This window comes from Podarcis tiliguerta (assembly GCF_965153285.1).
Source record: "Podarcis tiliguerta genome assembly, chromosome: 18".
Lineage (NCBI taxonomy): Eukaryota > Metazoa > Chordata > Lepidosauria > Squamata > Lacertidae > Podarcis > Podarcis tiliguerta.
Genome location: NC_139551.1, coordinates 2,950,850 through 2,972,341, shown reverse-complemented (window position 1 = coordinate 2,972,341; position 21,492 = coordinate 2,950,850). Strand labels below are relative to the sequence as shown.

The window sequence follows — 21,492 nt, the reverse complement described above, 5'->3', positions numbered from 1 at the left end:
GTCTCAGGGTGGTTCACAGAATAAAATCAAGTTATAAAACCACAGAAATCTTCTTCCCTCCATATTTTGCAACCAGCTGGAGCTTTCTGGAACTGGGCTCAAGGGCAACCCCAATGTCCAGACTTGAGGTTGCCAGTGGCCTCAATTGCCACTGGGATGCTTGTTGTTATTGTTTAGTCTTTTAGTCGTGTCCGCCTCTTTGTGACCCCCTGGACCAGAGCATGCCAGGCACTTCTTGAACTCCAGAGCTTGAACTTTGTTGGCAAGGTGATGTCTCTGCTTTTTAAGATGCTGCCTAGGTTTGTCATTGCTTTTCTCCCAAGAAGCAGGCGTCTTTTAATTTCATGACCGCTGTCACCATCTGCCGTGATCATGGAGCCCAAGAAAGTAAAATCTCTCACTGCCTCATCTTCAAATATCTGAAAGATGGAGCAAGCTCGTTTTCTCCTGCTCTGGAGGGTGGGACTTGAACCCACGGCTTCGAGTGACAAGGAAGGAGATTCCGACGTCAGGAAGAACTTTTTGACGCTAGAAAGCATCCTTAAAAAGCAGAGACATCACCTTGCCAACAAAGGTCCGTATAGTTCAAGCTCTGGTTTTCCCAGCCGTGATGTATGGAAGTGAGAGCTGGACCATAAAGAAGGCTGATCGCCAAAGAATGGATGCTTTTGAATTATGGTGCTGGAGGAGACTCTTGAGAGTCCCATGGACTGCAAGAAGATCCAACCTCTCCATTCGGAAGGAAATCAGCCCTGAGTGCTCCCTGGAAGGACAGATCCTGAAGCTGAGGCTCCAAGACTTTGGCCACCTCAGGAGAAGAGAAGACTCCCTGGAAAAGACCCCGATCTTGGGAAGGATGGAGGGCGCAAGGAGAAGGGGACGACAGAGGACGAGATGGTGGGACAGTGTTCTCAAAGCAACCAGCATGAGTTTGACCAAACTGGGGGAGGCAGTGGAAGACAGGAGGGCCTGGCCTGCTCTGGTCCAAGGGGTCACGAAGAGGCGGACACGACTAAACAACAACAATTGTTTTGGGCTTCAGTCTTGGACCTGCTGGCCGCGTGAAGCTTCTTCCTTCCCAAACGAATCCCACAACTCCGTCCCCGCGTGCGAGTCTACCAAAGTCTATGTTCTTTTCTTGCCTCTCTCTCCCCCTAGGCTCCCGCCCGCCAACGGCCGTCCCGTGAGTGGCCGCGGTGGCCGACGGGAGTTGCAGTCCCGCCTCCCGCGACGCCTTATGAGGGGAGCCACTTCGAGGACTACGACTCCCAGGGGCCACCGCGGGGAAACGGAGGGCGGGGGAAAGAGCGGAGGGCGGTGTTGACGGCTGTCCCGTGACCGGCCGCGGTGGCCGACGGGACTTGCAGTCCCGCCTCCCGCGACGCCCTATGAGGGGAGCCTCTTCGAGGACTACGACTCCCAGAGGCGCACCGCGGGGGACCGGAGGGCCGGTGGAAAAGAGCGAAGGGCGGTGTTGGCGTCGGCGGCAGATGCTGGCGGAGGCGTCGGCGGAGGTAACGGACCCGGAGCCGCGGCTCCCGCTTCCCAAAACGCCCTCAGGCCCGGGGACGCCGCTGATTGGCTGGCTGGGGGGAGGGGGCGGGGCTTGCACCAGGAGCCCGGGCAAAGGGCGCGTGTTGCACGCTCGGCGCGTGTGCAAGGCGGGGGAGCTCCGTTTGCAACGGGGGCCGTTGCTGGGCCGGTATTTCAATTCCTCTTTGCAGCAAGAATTTCATTTGCTTCAGTTGGTTTTGCAAAGTGGTGCATTGAGTTTGCTGTGCAACAGTTGGTTCGGGTATGTAAATAATGTTTATTGTTGTCCTTCTCGTTATTACCATTGTTACTATTATTATTAAGCTCATAGAATAGTGGAATTATATTGGTTAGATTTGATTTTGCAGCCAGAATTGCATTTGCTTTAGTTGGTTTTGCAGAGTAGTGCCTTGAGTTTGCTATGCAACAGTTGGTTTGGGTATGTAAATAATATTTATTGTTGTTGTTGTCGTCATTATTATTATTAATATTGTTGTCGTTGTCATTATTACCGTTGTTACTATTGTTATATTTGTACGCCGCTCTAGCTCCTAGAATAGTGCAATTGTATTGGTGAGATTTGACTTTGCAGCAATAATTGCTTTTGCTTCATTTGGTTTTGCAAAGTTGTGCGTTGAGTTTGCTGTGCAACAGTTGGTTTGGGGGTATGGAAATAATATTTATTATGTTTGGCATTATTATTACTCTTGTTGCTGTCGTTTTCATTGTTACCATTCTTAGTTGGTTTTGTAGCAGTGCAGTGCTATGCAACAGTTGGTTTTGCTGTGTTTTTATAATATGTTTTAATAAATATTTATTATCCTTATCATTGTTACTGTCATTATATTTGTACACGGCCCTGAGAGAAGCTCATAGAATACTGCAATTATATTGGTTAGATTTGACTTTGCAGCAACAATTGCATTTGCTTTAGTTGTTTTTTTGCAGAATAAATGAAAACATTTATTCTGGAAGCTGCCCAGAGGTGGCTGGAGCAAGCCCATCACATGGGCGGGGTACAAACACACACACAAACAATTATCATCATCATTTTCATCATTACTATTATTAAGTTATATTTGTGCACCGCCCTGAGACAAGCTCATAAAATAGAGCAATTACATTTGCTGGACTTGACTTTGCAGCAATATTTATATTTGCTTTAGTTGGTTTTTTGCTGCGGTGCATTGTGTTTGATATGCAACAGTTGGTTTTGCTCGTTTTTTTATTTTCACTTTGAACAACTAAATAACATTTATTTAAGCATCAGGTGTTTACTGTTTTTCTAAGCACCAGGCGTGTGTGTGTATATAAATATATATATATGTTGTTGTTTAGTCGTTTAGTTGTGTCCGCCTCTTCGTTACCCCCTGGACCAGAGCACGCCAGGCCTTCCTGTTTTCCACTGCCTCCCGCAGTTTGGTCAAACTCATGCTGGTAGCTTCGAGAACACTGTCCAACCATCTCGTCCTCTGTCGTCCCCTTCTCCTTGTGCCCTCCATCTTTCCCAACATCAGGGTCTTTTCCAGGGAGTCTTCTCTTCTCCTGAGGTGGCCAAAGTCTTGGAGCCTCAGCTTCAGGATCTGTCCTTCCAGTGAGCACTCAGGGCTGATTTCCTTAAGAATGGAGAGGTTTGATCTTCTTGCTGTCCATGGGACTCTCAAGAGTCTCCTCCAGCACCAGAATTCAAAAGCATCCATTCTTTGGCGATCAGCCTTCTTGATGGTCCAGTTCTCACTACTGAGAAAAGCATAGCTTTTACTTTACGGACCTTTGTTGGCAAGTTGATGTCTCTACTTTTTAAGATGCTATCTAGGCTTGTCATTGCTTTTCTCCCAAGAAGCAGGCGTCTTTTAATTTCGTGGCTGCTGTCACCATCTGCAGTGATCATGGAGCCCAAGAAAGTGAAATCACCCTTGAGGGTGAATATATATGTGTATATATATATATGTGTGTATGGATAGCATGTAAAAGCAAGCAGTTGGGGTGATTATATTGACTTGAGTCTTCTCTAGGACGGCTTTCTGGAGGTGATATTGATGTCACGACTTGACTTTGGATCTCACTTAGAGAATCTAAGAAGATCCCTGGCTGCTGTATCCGTTCAAAGGGACAAGTTGCACATTCTTGTTAAGAGGATGAGCAATTTATGAGTCACGGCTTCCTCCGAGAGTTCTGCAAATCGGTTGCCAGACCAAAATCCAGTTCTCTGGAAGGAGAAGGGGCAATCTGACAGCTCATGTGATTTTTTTTAAAGTCTTGATTTTAAATTATTATTATCGCTATTATTAAGTCTGCAGTGCAGGTCGATCCCTGGTGCTTCCAGGAACCTGGTTGTGATCTGGAACAAACTGCTAACTCCCTTGCAAGCCGCATGCTTGAAAACAGCTAACTCTCCAAAGCCAGGAAACCGCACTGAACCTCATTTGCTACCATGGTACAGTGGTGCCTCGCAAGACGAAAAGAATCCGTTCTGCGAGTCTCTTCATCTAGCGGTTTTTTCGTCTTGCGAAGCAACCCTATTAGCGGATTAGCGCTATTAGCGGTTTAGCGGCTATTAGCGGCTATTAAAGCCTTAAGGGATTAGCGGATTAGCTGCTAAAAGGCTATTAGCAGCTTAGTGCCTTAGAAAAAGGGGGTGGGGAGCGGAAAAAAACCCCCCAGGAATCGCAAGACATTTTCGTCTTGCGAAGCAAGCCCATAGAGAAATTCGTCCTGCGAAGCACCTCCAAAACGGAAAAGCCTTTCGTCTAGCGGGTTTCCGTCTTGCGAGGCATTCGTCTTGCGGGGCACCACTGTATTTGGGGAAAACTAGGCAGGCATGTGATCCTAGACCCAGCTTTCGAGGGTTTTGTTCCCAGCTAGAGGGACAAAACATCAGGGCGAGTTGAGCAGGCGAATAAGGAGAGGGTACCGCATTTTTCGCCCTATAGGACGCACTTTTCCCCCTCCAAAAATGAAGGGGAAATGTGTGTACGTCCTATGGGGCGAATGCAGGCTTTCGCTGAAGCCTGGAGAGTGAGAGGGGTCGGTGCGCACCAACCCCTCTCGCTCTCCAGGCTTCAAGAGAGCCCCAGCGCCAGCCCCACAAGGTCGGGGGACAGCGGGGAGGCGGAACGTCGCCATCCCGCTGTCTCCCGAAGTGGTATGGAGGCTGACGGCGGGGAGACCCCGCCGCCAGCCCCGCAAACTCCGGGGACAGCGGGGAGGCAGACCGCGTCTTCGTGCTGTCCCCGTACCTGATCTGAAGGCGGGCGGCGGGGAGAAGAGCGCTTCTCCCCGCTGCCTGCCCCACAAGCGCCTAGGGGGGAAATAATTTTTCCCCCCCTTTATTCCCCCCCCCAAAAAAAACATGGTGCGTCCTATGGGCCAGTGCATCCTATGGGGCGAAAAATATGGTATTTAATTGAATTCAACCAGGTGGTGTTATTTTATTCTTCTTCATTTAAATTTTTAAGAACCCTGCAGCGATAATAATAATAATAATAATAATAATAATAATAATAATAATAATAAATTTTATTTATACCCCGCCCTCCCCAGCCAAAGCTGGGCTCAGGGCGGCTAACAACAAGCAAAACAATCCAGCATTCTAAAAACTTTCACCATAAAATCAATCAAAACAAATTGATGGCAACCAGCAAGCAAGACCCTGTGCAGATTGCCAGAGGAGGGGGTCAGGCTGCGCCCTGACCAAAGGCCTGGTGGAACAGCTCTGTCTTACAGGCCTTGCAGAAAGATGTCAAGTCCCGCAGGGCCCTAGTCTCTTGTGACAGAGCGTTCCACCAGATTGGGGCCACAGCCGAGAAAGCCCTGGCTCTAGTTGAGGCCAGCCTAACCTCTCTGTGGCCTGGGATCTTCAGGATGTTTTTATTTGCAGACCGTAGGTTTCTCTGTGGGGCATACCAGGAGAGGCGGTCCCGTACACACGGATGCCCGTTTTTAAGGCTTGGTGGCGGCTCTTTTTTAGGTAGGGTTTCCTTAGGAAAATGATTCCTCCTCGGGTTAATTCATAAGAGATCACACAGAGGAGAATTCTGTCCCACTATCGCACACCTTGGTTTGGGAGAGCCATTTATTCCTAAGAGAAGGGAATACAACCTGGTAGGCGAGAAACGTGTGTTGTCGTCATTTGTCTGTCCCTTCCATTGGAGGAATGCCTCTATTTGAAATAATAGAATATTCTCTATTATCGTTTGGGGTTTTTATGCTAGGATTCAGCCCTCCCACCCTTTAGCGGAGCAGCTCCTGTTTGCTTGGCAAAAAATTAAAAATTAAAAAATGGCTGCTTCTGAGCAGAGAGAGACACACAAGCCTCTTTGTATTACTCTCCCTGGGTGCTTTTTGGAAAAAGGCACCCAGGACAAAAGGGTCTTCTGTCTGCCCGGATGAAAGGAGGAGGCTGTGGCTGGTTTCCACGGAGCATGGCCGTATTAACCCGCTGCGTATCAAAGTTTAAAGGGACCCCTGACCATTAGGTCCAGTCGTGCCCGAGGGAGCCAGCGTACAGCTTCCGGGTCATGTGGCCAGCAGGACTAAGCCGCTTCTGGCGAACCAGAGCAGCGCACGGAAACGCCGTTTACCTTCCCGCCGGAGTGGTACCTATTTATCTACTTTGACGTGCTTTCGGTGGGCAGGAGCAGGGACCTAGCAACGGGAGCTCACCCCGTCATTGCGGGGATTCGAACCGCCAACCTTCTGATCGGCAAGCCCTAGGCTCTGTGGTTTAACCCACAGCGCCACCCGTGTCCCATGTATTGGAGTTTACAGGTGGGCAAATTGGGGGGGGGACCCCAGTTACCGAAGACCCTCTTTCCGCAACCTGTTCCACTGCCAAACGATAGGAAGTTACAGTTCTACCTCGGGTTGCAGAAGCTTCAGGTTACAGACTCCGCTAACCCAGAAATAGTACCTCGGGTTAAGAACTTTGCTTCAGGATGAGAACAGAAATCGTGCGGTGGCAGCAGGAGGCCCCATTAGCTAAAGTGGTGCTTCAGGTTCAGAACAGTTTCAGGTTAAGAACAGACCTCCAGAACGAATTAAGTTCTTAACCCGAGGCACCACTGTATTCCTATTGTTTAGTCGGAATCTCTATTCTGCCTTGGTCAGACCACACCTGGAGTCCTGTGTCCAGTTCTGGGCACCACAATTTAAAGGAGGGTGTTGACAGGCTGGAAGGTGTGCAGAAGGTTCTGGAAACCGAGCCTGATGAGGAACGGTCGAAGGAGCTGGGTACGTTTAGCCTGGAAAAGAGTAGACTGAGAGGAGATAGGAGAACCCTCTTCCAATATCCAAAGGGCTGTCACACGGAAGAGGGAACAAGCTTGTTTTCTCCTGCTCTGGAGGGCAGGACTCGAACCCGTGGCTTCAGGTGACAAGAGAGGAGATTCTGAACAACTTTCCGATAGTGGGAGCTGTTAGTCTGTGAGACGGAAGGCAGCGGTTGGACAGTCATCTGTCATGGATGCTTCAGTCGAGATTCCTGCATTGTACGGGGTTGGTCTGGATGAGCTTTGGGGTTCCTCCGAACTGTAAAATTGTGTGATATTTCTTAACTTTAAATCAAGGGTAGGCAAACCAAGGCCCGGGGGCCGGATCCAGCCTAATTGCCTTCTAAATCCGGCCCACAGACGGTCCAGGAATCAGTGTGTTATTACGTGAGTAGAATGTTTTATTTTATTTAAAAGGCATCTCTGGGTTATTTGTGGGGCACAGGAATTCGTTCCTTCCCCTCCCAAATATAGTCCGACCCCCCACAAGGTCTGAGGGACAGTGGACCGGCCCCCTGCTGAAAAAGTTTGCTGACCCCTGCTTTAAATCACCTGTGTGGCTAAGTACAGTGGTACCTCGGGTCAAGTACTTAATTCGTTCCGGAGGTCCGTTCTTAACCTGAAACTGTTCTTAACCTGAAGTGCCACTTTAGCTAACGGGGCCTCCTGCTGCTGCCACACCACCGGAGCACGATTTCTGTTCACATCCTGAAGCAAATTTCTTAACCTGAAGCACTATTTCTGGCTTAGCAGAGTCTGTAACCTGAAGCGTATGTAACCTGAGATACCACTTTATTCGGTTCAGGGGTCGATGAAACGCTGCTTCGCTGTTTTGTTTCTTTGCCGAGTTAACTTGCTTTCCGTTTAGATGGGCGTCCTCTGCCCTGAAGAAAGGAGAAATGTTCTGCTGAGGCTCAGAATTTTTGTCTTTTCTCCCGTAGGGTCGACTCAGACTTTGAAAACCGCCCCGTGAGAAACACCCGAAGGACAAAATGGCAGGTAACGAGATTCACGGGAACGGTTTTGAGCCTTCTCCGCCCTGCCGGTCTGAAAAACAGTGTTCGATTTCAGGGGGTTGGACTATATTATTCGTGCAACCCTGTGATTCTCAGGCCACTTCTGATACCTAGAATCATTGAATCATAGAGTTGGAAGAGACCACAAGTTTGGATCCATTGCTCCGTGTCCGCTTCTCTGGAGCAGCAGAAAACAACCTTTCTCCCTCCTCTAGGTGACATCCTTTTCTATATTTGAACATGGCTATCAGATCACCCCTTCACCTCCTCTTCTCCAGGCTAAACATGCCCAGCTCCCTTAGCCGTTCCTCATAAGGCATCGTTTCCAGGCCTTTGACCATTTTGGTTGCCCTCCTCTGGACACGTTCCAGTTTGTCAGTGTCCTTCTTGAACTGTGGTGCCCAGAACTGGACACAGTACTCCAGGTGAGGTCTGACCAGAGCAGAATACAGTGGCACTATTACTTCCCTTGATCTAGATGCTATACTCCTATTGATGCAGCCCAGAATTGCATTGGCTTTTTTAGCTGCCGTGTCACACTGTTGGCTCATGTCAAGTTTGTGGTCAACCAAGACTCCTAGATCCTTTTCACATGTACTGCTCTCAAGCCAGGTGTCACCCATCTTGTATTTGTGCCTCTCATTTTTTTTGCCCAAGTGCAATACTTTACATTTCTCTGTTGCACTTGTGTTTGTTTTGAGAATTGTGCAAAAAGGCCTGCTGTTCACTGGGCTGAAATGTACACGTCTCCTACCTTGGTTCTCAAACTTAATCCATTAACGGAAGTCCATTCCAAAACCAAAGCACCACCCGCGTCCCTGTGAGGCTATAGAGACTCATTCATAATGCCTCTCATTCGGGGGGGGGGGGGCTGGAAGAGAGCTCAGCTTTTCCTTTCCTGCGACTTCCTGCAACCTAACGGCGGAGGTTGTTAGTCCGATAAAACAGAGCATAGAATGCAGCTTTGAGAAGAGCTGTAATAAAGCACTGAAAGGTAGAACGGGGAGGCACATAAAGTGGTGCCAAGAAATAGATTGGGAGCGTAAATCTTGCCATCAGTTAGGGAGTAGCCAGAGTCACCATGTCTCCGGAACCGGTTCCGTAACGGACAGCTCTTCCTATCTGTTTTCAGGGATTTTTGAGTCGCCGGCTTAACTTTCCGGCGGCGAAAGCGGTTAAATCACAGAGCCTAGGACTTGCCGATCAGAAGGTCAGTGGTTCGAATCGCTGCAATGACGGGGTGAGCTCCCGTTGCTCGGTCCCTGCTCCTGCCAACCTAGCAGTTCGAAAGCACGTCCAAGTGCAAGTAGATCAATAGGTACCGCTCCGGCAGGAAGGTAAACGGCGTTTCCGTGACCCCTGACCATTAGGTCCAGTCGTGAACGACTCCAGGGTTGCGGCGCTCATCTCGCTTTATTGGCCGAGGGAGCCGGCGTCCAGCTTCCGGGTCATGTGGCCAGCAGGACTAAGCCGCTTCTGGCGAACCAGAGCAGCCACAGAAACGCCGTTGACCTTCCCGCCGGAGCAGTACCTATTTATCTACTTGTACTCTGATGTGCTTTCGAACTGCTAGCTTGGCAGGAGCAGGATTCACCATGTCTCCGGAACCGGTTCCGTAATGGACAGCTCCTCCTATCTGTTTTCAGGGATTTTTGAGTCGCCGGCTTAACCTTCCGGCGGCGGAAGCGCCGTTTCACAAACCTCTTTCCCCCACTTTGATTTTTCTTGTTCCTTTCCCAGAGAAAGTCAACAACTTCCCTCCACTTCCGAAATTCATCCCGCTGAAGCCGTGCTTCTACCAGAACTTTGCCGACGAGATTCCCATTGATCACCAGACGCTGGTGAGACGGATCTATCACTTATGGATCTGTAAGTTTCCCTCGGGGTGGGGGTGGGGAACGAAGTTCGGGGTGGATAAAAATCAATGAAAAATCAATGGGATTTTAAAAAATTTAAATTGGGATTTAAAATTTTTTAAATTGGGTGTTATGTGGTCCCAGCGGCCACTCCCAGTCACCAGTCGGGAATAATAATAATAATAATAATAATAATAATAATAATAATAATAATAATAATTTATTGTTTATACCCCGCCCATCTGGCTGAGTTTCCCCAGCCACTCTGGGCGGCTTCCAATCAAATGTTAAAAACAATACAGTATTAAATATTAAAAACTTCCCTGAACAGGACTGCCTTCAGATGTCTCTTAAAAAGAAGATAGCTGCTTATTTCCTTCACATCTGAAGGGAGGGCATTCCACAGGGCGGGCGCCACCACCAAGAAGGCCCTCTGCCTGGTTCCCTGTAACCTCACTTCTTGCAGGGAGGGAACCGCCAGAAGGCCCTTGGCGCTGGACCTCAGTGTCTGGGCCGGACGATGGGGGTGAAGATGCTCCTTCAGGTATACAGAACCGAGGCTGTTTAGGGCTTTCAAGGTCAGCACCAACCCTTTGAATTGTGCTCGGAAACATCCCTGGAGCCAATGTAGGTCTTTCAAGACCGGTGTTATGTGGTCCCGGCAGCCACTCCCAGTCACCAGTCTTGCTGCTGCATTCTGGATTAATTGCAGTTTCCGGGTCACCTTCAAAGGCAGCCCCACGGAGAGCGCATTGCAGTAGTCCAAGCAGGAGATAACCAGAGCATGCACCACTCTGGAGAGACAGTCTGCAGGCAGGAAGGGTCTCATCCTGTGTACCAGATGGAGCTGCCCTGGACACAGAATTGACCTGCGCCTCCATGGACAGCTGTGAGTCCAGAATGACTCCCAGGCTGCGCACCTGGTCTTTCAGGGGCACAGTTACCCCATTCAGGACCAGGGAGTCCTCCACACCTGCCCACCTCCTGTCCCCCAAAAACAGTCCTTCTGTCTTGTCAGGATTCAACCTCAGTCTGTTAGCTGCCACCCATCCTTCCAACCTAAAGGTAGTTTTCGATTAAAGTTACATGACTTTTGTCTTCTGGGTTTCTGGGGGTTTTCCTGTTAATAATAATTTATAATAATAATTTATTATTTATACTGAGTTTCTCCAGCCACTCTGGGCGGCTTCCAACCAATGTTAAAAACAATACCGCATGAAATATTTAAAACTTCCCTGAATAGGGCTGCCTTCAGATGTCTTTTAAAGAGAAGATAGCTGCTTATTTCGTTCACATCTGAAGGGAGGGCGTTCCACAGGGCGGGCGCCACCACCGAGAAGGCCCTCTGTTGTTATTCTGTCTCTCACAGCTGCAATAAACCTGCCGTTAAAATTAGGGACTGGTCATTTCTTTGTCAGAGGGCAAACGGGCAAATTTAGCAGGGGGTCAAATACTTTCCCACCCCCCTCACTGTATTAAAATAAAATGCGAAATCAGAAAGAAAGTCAGGAAACTCATTAGTCGAGGTTGACAGAAGTCCTAGGCTGTGATAGCCAAAGGTTTGTTATGTTGTATAAGATGGGATGTTATGTTTGGAAAACATGTGCAAAAACCTATAAAAATTATATATATACAGTGGTACCTTGGGTTAAGTACTTAATTCGTTCTGGAGGTCCGTACTTAACCTGAAACTGTTCTTAACCTGAAGCACCACTTTAGCTAATGGGGCCTCCTGCTGCTGCCACGCCGCCAGAGCATGATTTCTGTTCTCATCCTGAAGCAAAGTTCTTAACCTGAAGCACTATTTCTGGGTTAGCGGAGTCTGTAACCTGAAGCGCATGTAACCCGAGGTACCACTGTATATAAAATAGAAAAAGGAATTTGCAGCTGTGTCCCTTAAGGGAATCGAACCCGCAACCGTGGCGTTAAATCAGCACCACGCCCAGCCAACTGAGCTATCCAAACCCATTTCTGTCGCCTTAAGACATTTCTTTCCCTTTTTTTCTCTCTCCCGTCTTCTACAGTCTATTGCATCACCTTGGGCGTCAATCTCATCGCCTGCCTGGCCTGGTGGATCGCCGGCGGTTCTGGGGCCAACTTCGGCTTGGCGCTCCTCTGGCTGCTTGCTTTCAGCCCCTGTGGTTACGTCTGCTGGTTCCGGCCGGTCTACAAAGCCTTTAGGTAAATTGCCCGTCCATCGGTATTTAAGGTAAAGGGACCCCTGACCATTAGGTCCAGTCGTGGCCGACTCTGGGGTTGCGGCGCTCATCTCGCTTTACTGGCCGAGGGAGCCGGCGTACAGCTTCCGGGTCATGTGGCCAGCAGGACTAAGGCGCTTCTGGCGAACCAGAGCAGCGCACGGAAACGCCGTTTACCTTCCCGCCAGAGCGGTACCTATTTATCTACTTTGACGTGCTTTCGAACTGCTAGGTTGGCAGGAGCAGGGACCGAGCAACGGGAGCTCACCTCGTCGTCGTGGGGATTCGAACCGCCGACCTTCTGGTTGGCAAGTCCTAGGCTCTGTGGTTTAACCCACAGCGCCACCGGCGTCCCTCCAACCTCCTTATGTTGCTAAGAGCCCTGTGGGTGGGCTCCTTTTGTTGTCTTTTAAAAACCTCTCTGCAAGGAGAAATCTAGCTCCGCAAGTGCTGCCCTTCTCCTTGCGGCGTTCAGAAGCAGCGTCTTCTGCACTCGCTGCCTTACGAAACCGCAATAAAACATCAAACTTTAAATTATAATATTTATTATTCTTTTATATTATTTATACCCCGCCCATCCGGCTAGGATGCAGCCTTTCTGAACTACCGGAGAGAACGTTTACCGTATTTTTCGCTCTATAAGACGCACCAGACCACAAGACACACCTAGTTTTTGGAGGAGGAAAACAAGAAATAAAAATATTCTGAATCTCAGAAGCCAGAACAGCAAGAGGGATGGCTGCGCAGTGAAAGCAGCAATCCCTCTTGCTGTTCTGGCTTCTGGGATAGCTGCGCAGCCTGCATTCGCTCCATAAGACGCACACAGATTTCCCCTTACTTTTTAGGAGGGGAAAAGTGAGTCTTATAGAGCAAAAAATACGGTAATTTTAAAATTTCTGTCTATTTGCATTTTTATTATGTTTCAAAATTCTTACATATTTGGGGGGTGGTGGTGGAGGAAAACGTAGGACTTCCCTTCCTCTCTTTCCTCTTATTTTCCCCTTCCCAAACCTTTATTTTCTCCTCCCCTGATCTCTTAATTCTAACTTACTGCCGAACTAAACTCACAGCCTAATAAACCAATTATTAGCTAGCTTCCGTTCTTATTTTTTCTTATATCCAACGAATTGTGAAGTCACAATAAAACATCAAACTCTTAACAACAACAACGGCAATTTTTTTATTATTTATACCCTACCCAACAACAAGAAATTTTATTTTTTATACCCCACCCACCTGGCTGGGCTTCCCCAGCCACTCTGGGCAGCTCCCGACAGACTATTAAAAATACAATAAAATATCCAACATTAAAAAACTTCTCTAAGCAGGGCTGCCTTCAGATGTCTGCTAAAAGTCCAGTCGTTATCTCCTTGACATCTGGCGGGAAGGCGTTCCACAGGACGGGCGCCACCACCGAGAAGGCCCTCTCTGCAGTGTTTTCATCCATTTGAGGACTCCTGGCCTCCGCTGAATCCTCCCTCTTTTCTCTTTCCTCACACAGGTCGGACAGCTCTTTTAACTTCATGGCTTTCTTCTTTGTCTTCGGAGCCCAGTTCGTCCTGACCACCATTCAAGCTGTCGGCATCGGCGGCTGGGGAGCGTGGTAAGTTTATCCGTTTCTGAAAAGATTGAGGATACACAGCTGTGCTTTGGAAGTCGGACGGACGAGTCCCAGCAGCCGCTCCCAGTCCCCAGTCTAGCTGCCGCATTCTGGAACATCTTAAGGAGCTGTCCTTCTGGGTTAGGCGAGAGGGCCCCATAGATCAGCTCGCTCTCTGCGTCGTCGTCTTAACACATCACAAATAATATTCCCTCCAAGACCAGAAAGAAGAATATCTCACGGCTTACGATGGGCCTCTAGCCCGGAGCAAGCCTTGTTGAGCCTGACAGGGGCTGTAGGACAGACAGACGGACGCCCAAGCAGGTTTGGGCATGGATGAGATTTGCGCCACTTAATGATTTGCAAATGGCACCAGTTTGATGTCTTAACACTCCCGCTCTGCTTGCTGAAAATCAGAGCCAGGAAGCTTTTATGAGAAGGTCTGCCCCGTTTTTCGCATCATTTTCGGGAGCCTTCGCTCATGCAAATAGTTGTGAGCGGAGAGAAAGAAGCTTTTGATTACTATTATTATTATTTTTTGTTACGTGCCCAAGAACGGCGTTGCCCGTTCTCGATCTCTGCCATTCCTTTGAGGCCGCAGCAGTGAGAGAGAATTTAAGATACGTTGTGGGGGAAGCGCTAAAAATGGAGGAAGTCCCCGCAGGTGGAAAACCAGAATCTCTCTCTTTGCTCAATTTCTGCATGCAGGGATTTGTTTCGGGGCGACCAGGGGAAACACTGAAATGTTGACTCCGGGGAGGAAAGAGGCTGCTTTTCTTGGAAGTCTTGATTGGTTGAGGACTTTGGGGCTGCATATGCTTTTTTGATGCTTCCCTGCTCCTCACTCGTGTCTCAAACACCAACCTACCTGAGCTAGACTAGGAAGGCCTTTGGCCTTGTCTCCGGGGAACTGCTGAAAATGAGAGCCAGGAAGCTTTTATGAGAAGGTCTACGCCAGAATGCAAGCTTCCCCATTCAGCAATGACCGGGTGCCCTTTTCTCCTCTTCCAGCGGTTGGCTTGCGGCCGTGACGTTCTTTGGCACGAGCGTTGGCGCTGCTGTCATCATGCTCATCCCGGCGATCATGTTTACGTTTTCAGCACTGGTGATGCTGGTTTGCCTTCTGCGGGTAAGCGAGGTTTCGTTTAAATTGCTGTTACGGAAACGGTTCTTTTTCTCCCTCCGATAAAGTAGAGCAGAAAAGTTGCCTAAATGTAAACAGTTAACTTGTTGAACCTCACAATCATTTCATAGTAAATTACGTACTTCTAGTAAAGGTAAAGGGACGCGGGTGGCGCTGTGGGTAAAACCTCAGCGCCTAGGGCTTGCCGATCGCATGGTCGGTGGTTCGAATCCCCGCGACGGGGTGAGCTCCCGTCTTTCGGTCCCAGCTCCTGCCCACCTAGCAGTTCGAAAGCACCCCTAAGTGCAAGTAGATAAATAGGTACCGCTTTATAGCGGGAAGGTAAACGGTGTTTCCATGTGCTGCGCTGGTGCCGGCTCGCCAGAGCAGCTTCGTCACGCTGGCCACGTGACCTGGAAGTGTCTCCAGACAGCGCTGGCCCCCGGCCTCTTAAGTGAGATGGGCGCACAACCCTAGAGTCGGACACGACTGGCCCATACGGGCAGGCGTACCTTTTAGTAAAGGTAAAGGGACCCCTGACCATTCGGTCCAGTCGTGGCCGACTCTGGGGTTGCGGCGCTCATCTCGCTTTACTGGCCGAGGGAGCCGGCATACAGCTTCCGGATCATGTGGCCAGCAGGACTAAGCCGCTTCTGGTGAACGAGAGCAGCGCACGGAAACGCCATTTACCTTCCCGCTGGAGCGGTACCTATTTATCTACTTGCACTTTGACGTGCTTTTGAACTGCTAGGTTGGCAGGAGCAGGGACCGAGCAATGGGAGCTCACCCCGTCATTGCGGGGTTTCGAACTGCCGACCTTCTGATCGGCAAGCCCAAGAGGCTCAGTGGTTTAACCCACAGCACCACCCGCATCCCACGTATTTCTAGTAGGACCACCAAATCAGCAGTTTTTGTTACAGCTGTGAAAACTGCTCTGAAAATGTATTATTCCAAAAATACAACCTTCACCTGCATGTAAATGTGAAGATTTATACCAGCAAGGATGAGTCTTTCTGTAAAAATATATATGATTTAATTCAAGTCTTACCGACTAGAGTCTGACTGGGGTTGGGGCATGCACAAAAGGGGGTGTGTGTGTGTGTGCCATAGCTGTCAACTTTTCCCTTTTCTTGCGAGGAATCCTATTCAGAATAAGGGTAAAGGGACTCCTGACCGTTAGGTCCAGTCATGGCCGACTCTGGGGTTCCAGCACTCATCTCGCTTTACTGGCCGAGGGAGCCGGTGTACTGCTTCCGGTCATGTGGCCAGCAGGACTAAGCCGCTTCTGGCGAACCAGAGCGGCGCCCAGAAACACCGTTTACCTTTCCACCGGAGCGGTACCTATTTATCTACTTGTACTGGCGTGCTTTCGAACTGCTAGGTTGGCAGGAGCAGGGACCGAGCAACGGGAGCTCACCCCGTCATTGCGGGGATTCGAACCGCCGACCTTCTGATCGGCAAGCCCTAGGCTCTGTGGTTTAACCCACAGTGCCACAATTTCCCTTAAAAAAAGGGAAACGTTGACAGCCGTGATGTGTGCAATCGCGCGCGCTATTTTTAGCTGGTAACGGGGAATATTCCGTAGTTCTCGGCACTTCCCGGAAGCGCTGTCCGCGGGGTTTTGAGTTCGAGATGCTCCCGTTTTGACCCGCCTTTTAAACTCCCCTCCCTCTCCGAAACCAGGTCCACCGGCTGTACCGCGGCGGCGGCGGAAGCTTCCAGAAAGCTCAGGACGAGTGGCAGACCGGGTCATGGCGGGACCCCCCGAGCCGGGAAGCTCAGTTCAGCAACTTCTCTGGGAACAGTCTCCCTGAGTACCCGACCGTCCCCAACTACCCTCCCGGAGGCAGGTGGCCGTGAGTTCGAAGCCATCTCCCGTCAGACTTGCGCCCGGATCGTTTGTTTTTTCGGATCGCTGTGCAAATTTTTGCAGTTTTTGTGGATTTTAAAAATAATTCTGGGCGGAAGAATAACACGCACTGCGTCCGCGGTCTTTGCCCTGGTTCCCCCCCATCTATCTTTTTGTTTCAAATCATCTCAATGTTATCTTTGCCTTTTTGGCGACCGCAGAAGAACTTGGAGGAGCTTGCTGGTTTAGAACTGCAAGAAGCGTGGCTTTTGCCAACGTCTGACTAGTTTTTCTTGAGGGATGTGAGCTGCCATTTTTATTCCTCTATTCTGCCTGTGTCCATTTTCCTTTTTTTGCCAATGGATGAACGACACAGGCCCAGGGCGAAAAGTCACGTCCTTAAACCTTCCTAAAATCTGCCTTCGCGGTCCACCTTTCGCCTAAGAGAGCAACGGATCACCGCCACCTTCTTCGCCTGCGGGCTGTTTTGCATTTTTCGCCTCATTTTCGGGAGCCTTCGCTCATGCAAATAGTTGTGAGAGGAGGAGAAAGAAGCCTTTGATTACAATTATTTTTTTGTTATGTGCCCAAGAACGGCTTTGCCCGTCGCCTGCCATTCCTTTGAGGCCGCAGCGATGAGAGAGAACATAAGATAACATTGTGGGGGAAGCGCGAAAAACCGAGGAAGTCCCCGCAGGTGGAAAACCAGAATCTGTCTCTGTGCTCAGTTTCTGCATGCAGGGATTTGTTTTGGGGTGACCGGGGGAAACACTGAAATGTTAACTCCAGGGGGAAAAGAGGGTGTTTTTCTTGGAAGTCTGGATCGGTTTAGGGCTGTGTATGTTTTTTCGCTGCTTCCTTGCTACTCATTCCCATCCCAAATGCCAACTTAGATAAGGAACACCCCCCGTTTGTGAACCCCCAAACGGTAGTGGGCTTCTCTCTTCGGTTCTGGTGGATCGCATCCCAGCAGATTTCAACTCAGCAAAGCTTCGCCTTCCGAGTTTCCACTTTGGGGCTGAATCGGGCCCGTGGCCGCCAGCTGCGACCCCCAGACACCCACGCTATAAGCAGGAAGCAGTGGGGTGAACTGGGCCTGCCCCACAAATTCTGAACAGCACTTAACATACTTCCACCCACATATCACAGCAGCCTTGATCCCCACAGGACTGGGCGACGGTGCCTATGGGGTGGGGGCCTTCTCCGGCCTTTACTCCCTCTTGGAAACCCACCTGGTTTTTGGCTTTGACTCCCAGCATAACCGAGACAGAACTGGACCCCTCGGTCGAAAATTTCATTTTGGAACCAGCAAACGCTGTATGTTTCCCCCCCAGAATTTTGCTCTCCTTTATTCCCCCATCCGCACCGTCCATTAAAAACGCCGTGGGACCGCTTCAGACCTCCATGGCTTTCCCCCTCCACCCCCGCCAAAGAATCCCGGGAGTTATAGCTTGCGGAGGCCGCCGGGGGTTGCTTCTCTGCGTTCTCTTTGTGGAGCTACAGTTTGCCAGTTGGCGCCTCTTAGAGGGGGAGTTTGGGAACGGTAGTTGGGTGCGGGGGGAGGCAGGCACCTCCGAACAATTCCCGGCGCGCTTCGCGAACTATAACTCCCAGGATTACTTTCGGGGAAGCCACGAACTGTTTACAAAGTGGCGTCGTCGTGCTGTTTTTATATTTTGCATGCTGTTTTTATATTTTGCAAACAGCTGCATTGTGTGTTTGGGGGGGGGGCTCATTTTCGCCTCCCCACGCCTTGCCGGAATCAAAATGCGCCCGTTCGTTTCCTTGTCTCGCCTTAGCTATTCTGCTTCCCCCTTTGAGGAGCGGAATTAGAATGCATTAACCAGGAAATTTCCCGGGGGGGGTACGTGGGTTTCTCAAAACACCCAGAGCGATGGGGGGGCGCGGCTGGGTGGAAACTACTAATGTGAAAGCTTTTTTTACGGGACGGAGCCGGAATTGGGGCAGGGCTAAAAAGCGGGGTGGTCTTTAAGGCCCCCTAAAAATTCAGAGCAGTATCGTGCCCCCTTTAAGCAGTCCTGGCTTCTCCTAAAGACTCCCGGGAACTGTAGTTTTCCCGGGGGCGCCCAGTGTGCTTAGGAGACCCTGATTCCGTCCAGTCCCCAGCGATTTCCCTTGGCAAGATAATTAAACCACCCATCGAGTGGACTATGGCTTGCCTAACAACACCACCCTGGGGGAAACTATAGTTCCCAAGATGTCGTGGTTTCGGGGGGACTGCTTAGAGCAGTGCGAAACCGCCTTAAATTTCCAGCGCAGACTTTAGCGTTGGGGTCAGCTGTCTTTTAACGACATGTGCCTTACCGGAGATTGCAAAAAAACACACCCTCCCGTCGCAACTTGATTTTGCTTTTATTTTATTTCCTACGGGGTGTGTGATTTTGTTTACACCTGAGGAGAGGGGGGGGCGTTCCTCCCCTTCTTACTCGAAAGGACCAACGTCTTGTAACTACTCTCTGAACTTCTCGCCTCTCTCGCGGCGAAATCTTGCACCGGGCAACCCGAAAGCCGCGGGGGTCCGAAAACCTCCTTACGGGGCGGCGACCCTCAGCTCAAGAGTCCACAAACCCGGCCTGTTTTGCACTGGGGGCAAGGAACCTGGCTGTCCCCCTCCTCACCCCAGATAAGGATGGGCTCCATCGTTGACCGTGGGGCCAGGGCGGCAGTCGTCGCCCCCCCAACTTTGCCTCTCAAATAGAGACATTCCTACATATCTTGCAAACAGAGCCATTCCTCTCGCACACTACGGAATACTTTTGGGGGGTGTGGGGAGCCCCCCAGATTCAGACCCCTTAAGGTGTGTCGTCCGTCCGTCCCCCCACCTGCCCGCTTCCTGGCGTTCCAAGCCCGGCCACCGTTTCCTCAAACCAGCCCTTCTCAACATCCCCAGATGTTGTTGTACTACAACTCCCATCACCCCTAGCTAGCAAGGCCAGCGCTCAGGGACGATGGGAGTTGTAGTCCAACAACATCTGGGGACCCACAGGTTGAGAACCGCTCGGACGTCACCTGCCATACCCTAAAGCTGGCGTCCCCAAACCTTCGGCCCTCCAGATGTTTCGGACAACATCAGAACCGCTGCCTTAAATCAACACCGGCAATTATTACGATTATTTTGCATCTCCACCCCCCCCCCCCAAAAAATGCCAAAGGCCGGGCGTTTCAAACCCCCTTGTTGCTTTCTCCTGAACCCCTTTCTCCTATGGGGTGTTTTTTTTTGGGGGGGGGGTCGAAGGAGCATCCGGGTGTTTATAAGACGCCTGCGGAATTGACGGAGCGGTCGCCTACCTCCCCAAGTTGGCAGCAAAGTGCCTGGATCGTGGCCCCCCCAATCTTTCAGGGAGGGGGGAGCGCTTTGCAAATAGGGGTGCTGAGCGACCTCTGAGCTGTAAGCGGCGGGTTCCAATTCTGCTTGGTTGCAGAATTATGTTTAAAAAAACCCAACCACATCGCTTTCCCATCTCACTGCACCAGTGTAAAGCCAAGTTTCTGGACTCTACTGTTTCATTTTGGGGGAGAAGTCTCCCCCCATTTATACGAAACAAACCTAGCGAACTCCTTAGAAGGAGAGACTTGGGTTTTTGGGGGGTCCACGTTCTGCGCACCGGGGGTGTTGTGGTTGTGTGTGTGGTTTTTTACGTTACCAAGCCAAAGCGGCAAACGTCCGCCAAATACTTCCTAGAAATCTAGGAGAGCCACAAAACTGGCCTGTTTTTCCCCTTTCTCCTGCACCCTTTTTTTTTGACCCCAGGGAACCCTGGGAATTGTAGTCTTTTCGATGCCATGCCCCCCACGTTCAAGATCTCTGTCTCTCCCCCGAAACGAAAAACCACCCTTTTTTCTAGCATCGCAGATCCACCTCCGGAGCCACGTGCGATCTGTTTTTCTTAAATCTCAAAAAACTGGATCTCCACGCAGAGTGTACGGTCTCCCGTTGTCGTCTTAATATAACCTACCGATAACTCTCTTTTTGTTGTTGTTTAATAAACAGGAAAATACGTTTGTAACACCATGTTTACACAAGGGAACTAACCGATGCCTTTCTTTGGAGGGGCGGGTAAGTGAGGGTGGGGTCTCAACTCTACCAACTCTCTATCCGTCACGTTGATTTTTTATTTTGCATCGCGGGATGATCTCGTTGGGCGATTTTTGGTGACTTTAAAAATAAAAACGGAATTAAAAGTTTGCCTACTGGAAAGGAAGAGCCTCTGTGTGTTTTGTGCGATGATTAAATTGTATCTTCTTGCAGTCCACGGGACTCTCAAGAGTCTCCTCCAGCACCAGAATTCAAAAGCATCCATTCTTCGGCGATCAGCCTTCTTGATGGTCCAGCTCTCACTTCCATACATCACTACGGGGAAAACCAGAGCTTGAACTATACGGACCTTTGTCGGCAAGGTGATGTCTCTGCTTTTTAAGACGCTGTCCAGGTTCGTCATTGCTTTCCTCCCAAGAAGCAGGCGTCTTTTAATTTCGTGGCTGCTGTCACCATCTGCAGTGATCATGGAGCCCAAGAAAGTAAAATCTCTCATAGCCTAGAATAGTGGGAGGGAAAGATCAAGATTTTGATCTGCAGAACATTTAAGTCTTCTGCCCTGCTCTCGTTTCCAAAAACACCCCTATCCTAGAATGCCGCGTTCCTAATCACCGGCACATTTTTCTAACACGGCTCCACGCAGGGCTTCCGACGCTCTGCTGCAAAACTTCTCTTTCCAGGCAAGAGAGAGATAGAACTTTTTATCTCTCTCTTTCCAGGCCCGGAGAGCAAAAAAGGAGCGTTGTCCTTGGCTGACCTGCTGAGATTCAGCTGGACACAGCTGGCCCAAAAGATCTCGTTTCATCCATGCCTCGCTGGCCGCCAGCAGCTGCTGCCTGAATTTTGCAGCAGGGTGGCAGACGAAAACAGCGGCTTTCTCCAACCGAAGTGAGAAACTTCCTTTCCGTTCTCCGCGCCATGAGAGAAGCCGTCTTCTTGCCACCAAACGTTCCCCCCTGCAACACACACACACACAAAGAGGCCAGAGAG

The 21,492-nt window shown here is 50.0% G+C and overlaps 1 protein-coding gene across 1 annotated transcript; it reads left to right on the top strand.

Moving 5' to 3' along the window:
• Positions 1 to 7,653: 7,653 nt before the first annotated feature.
• SCAMP4 (secretory carrier membrane protein 4) lies at positions 7,654 to 20,664 on the top strand. The gene is made up of 6 exons (XM_083421941.1): positions 7,654 to 7,802; positions 9,560 to 9,688; positions 11,700 to 11,856; positions 13,375 to 13,476; positions 14,485 to 14,602; positions 16,280 to 20,664. Exons 1-6 carry the CDS (start codon positions 7,796 to 7,798, stop codon positions 16,454 to 16,456), a joined length of 690 nt encoding a protein of 229 aa, XP_083278067.1. The 5' UTR covers positions 7,654 to 7,795; the 3' UTR covers positions 16,457 to 20,664.
• The last annotated feature ends 828 nt before the right edge of the window (positions 20,665 to 21,492 follow it).

Bases quoted from the DNA above. Each gene is read 5' to 3' on its own strand.
- SCAMP4 (XM_083421941.1), top strand. The intron at 11,857-13,374 runs GTAAATTGCCCG...TTCCTCACACAG, and splicing joins CCGGTCTACAAAGCCTTTAG to GTCGGACAGCTCTTTTAACT. The intron at 13,477-14,484 runs GTAAGTTTATCC...CTCCTCTTCCAG, and splicing joins ATCGGCGGCTGGGGAGCGTG to CGGTTGGCTTGCGGCCGTGA.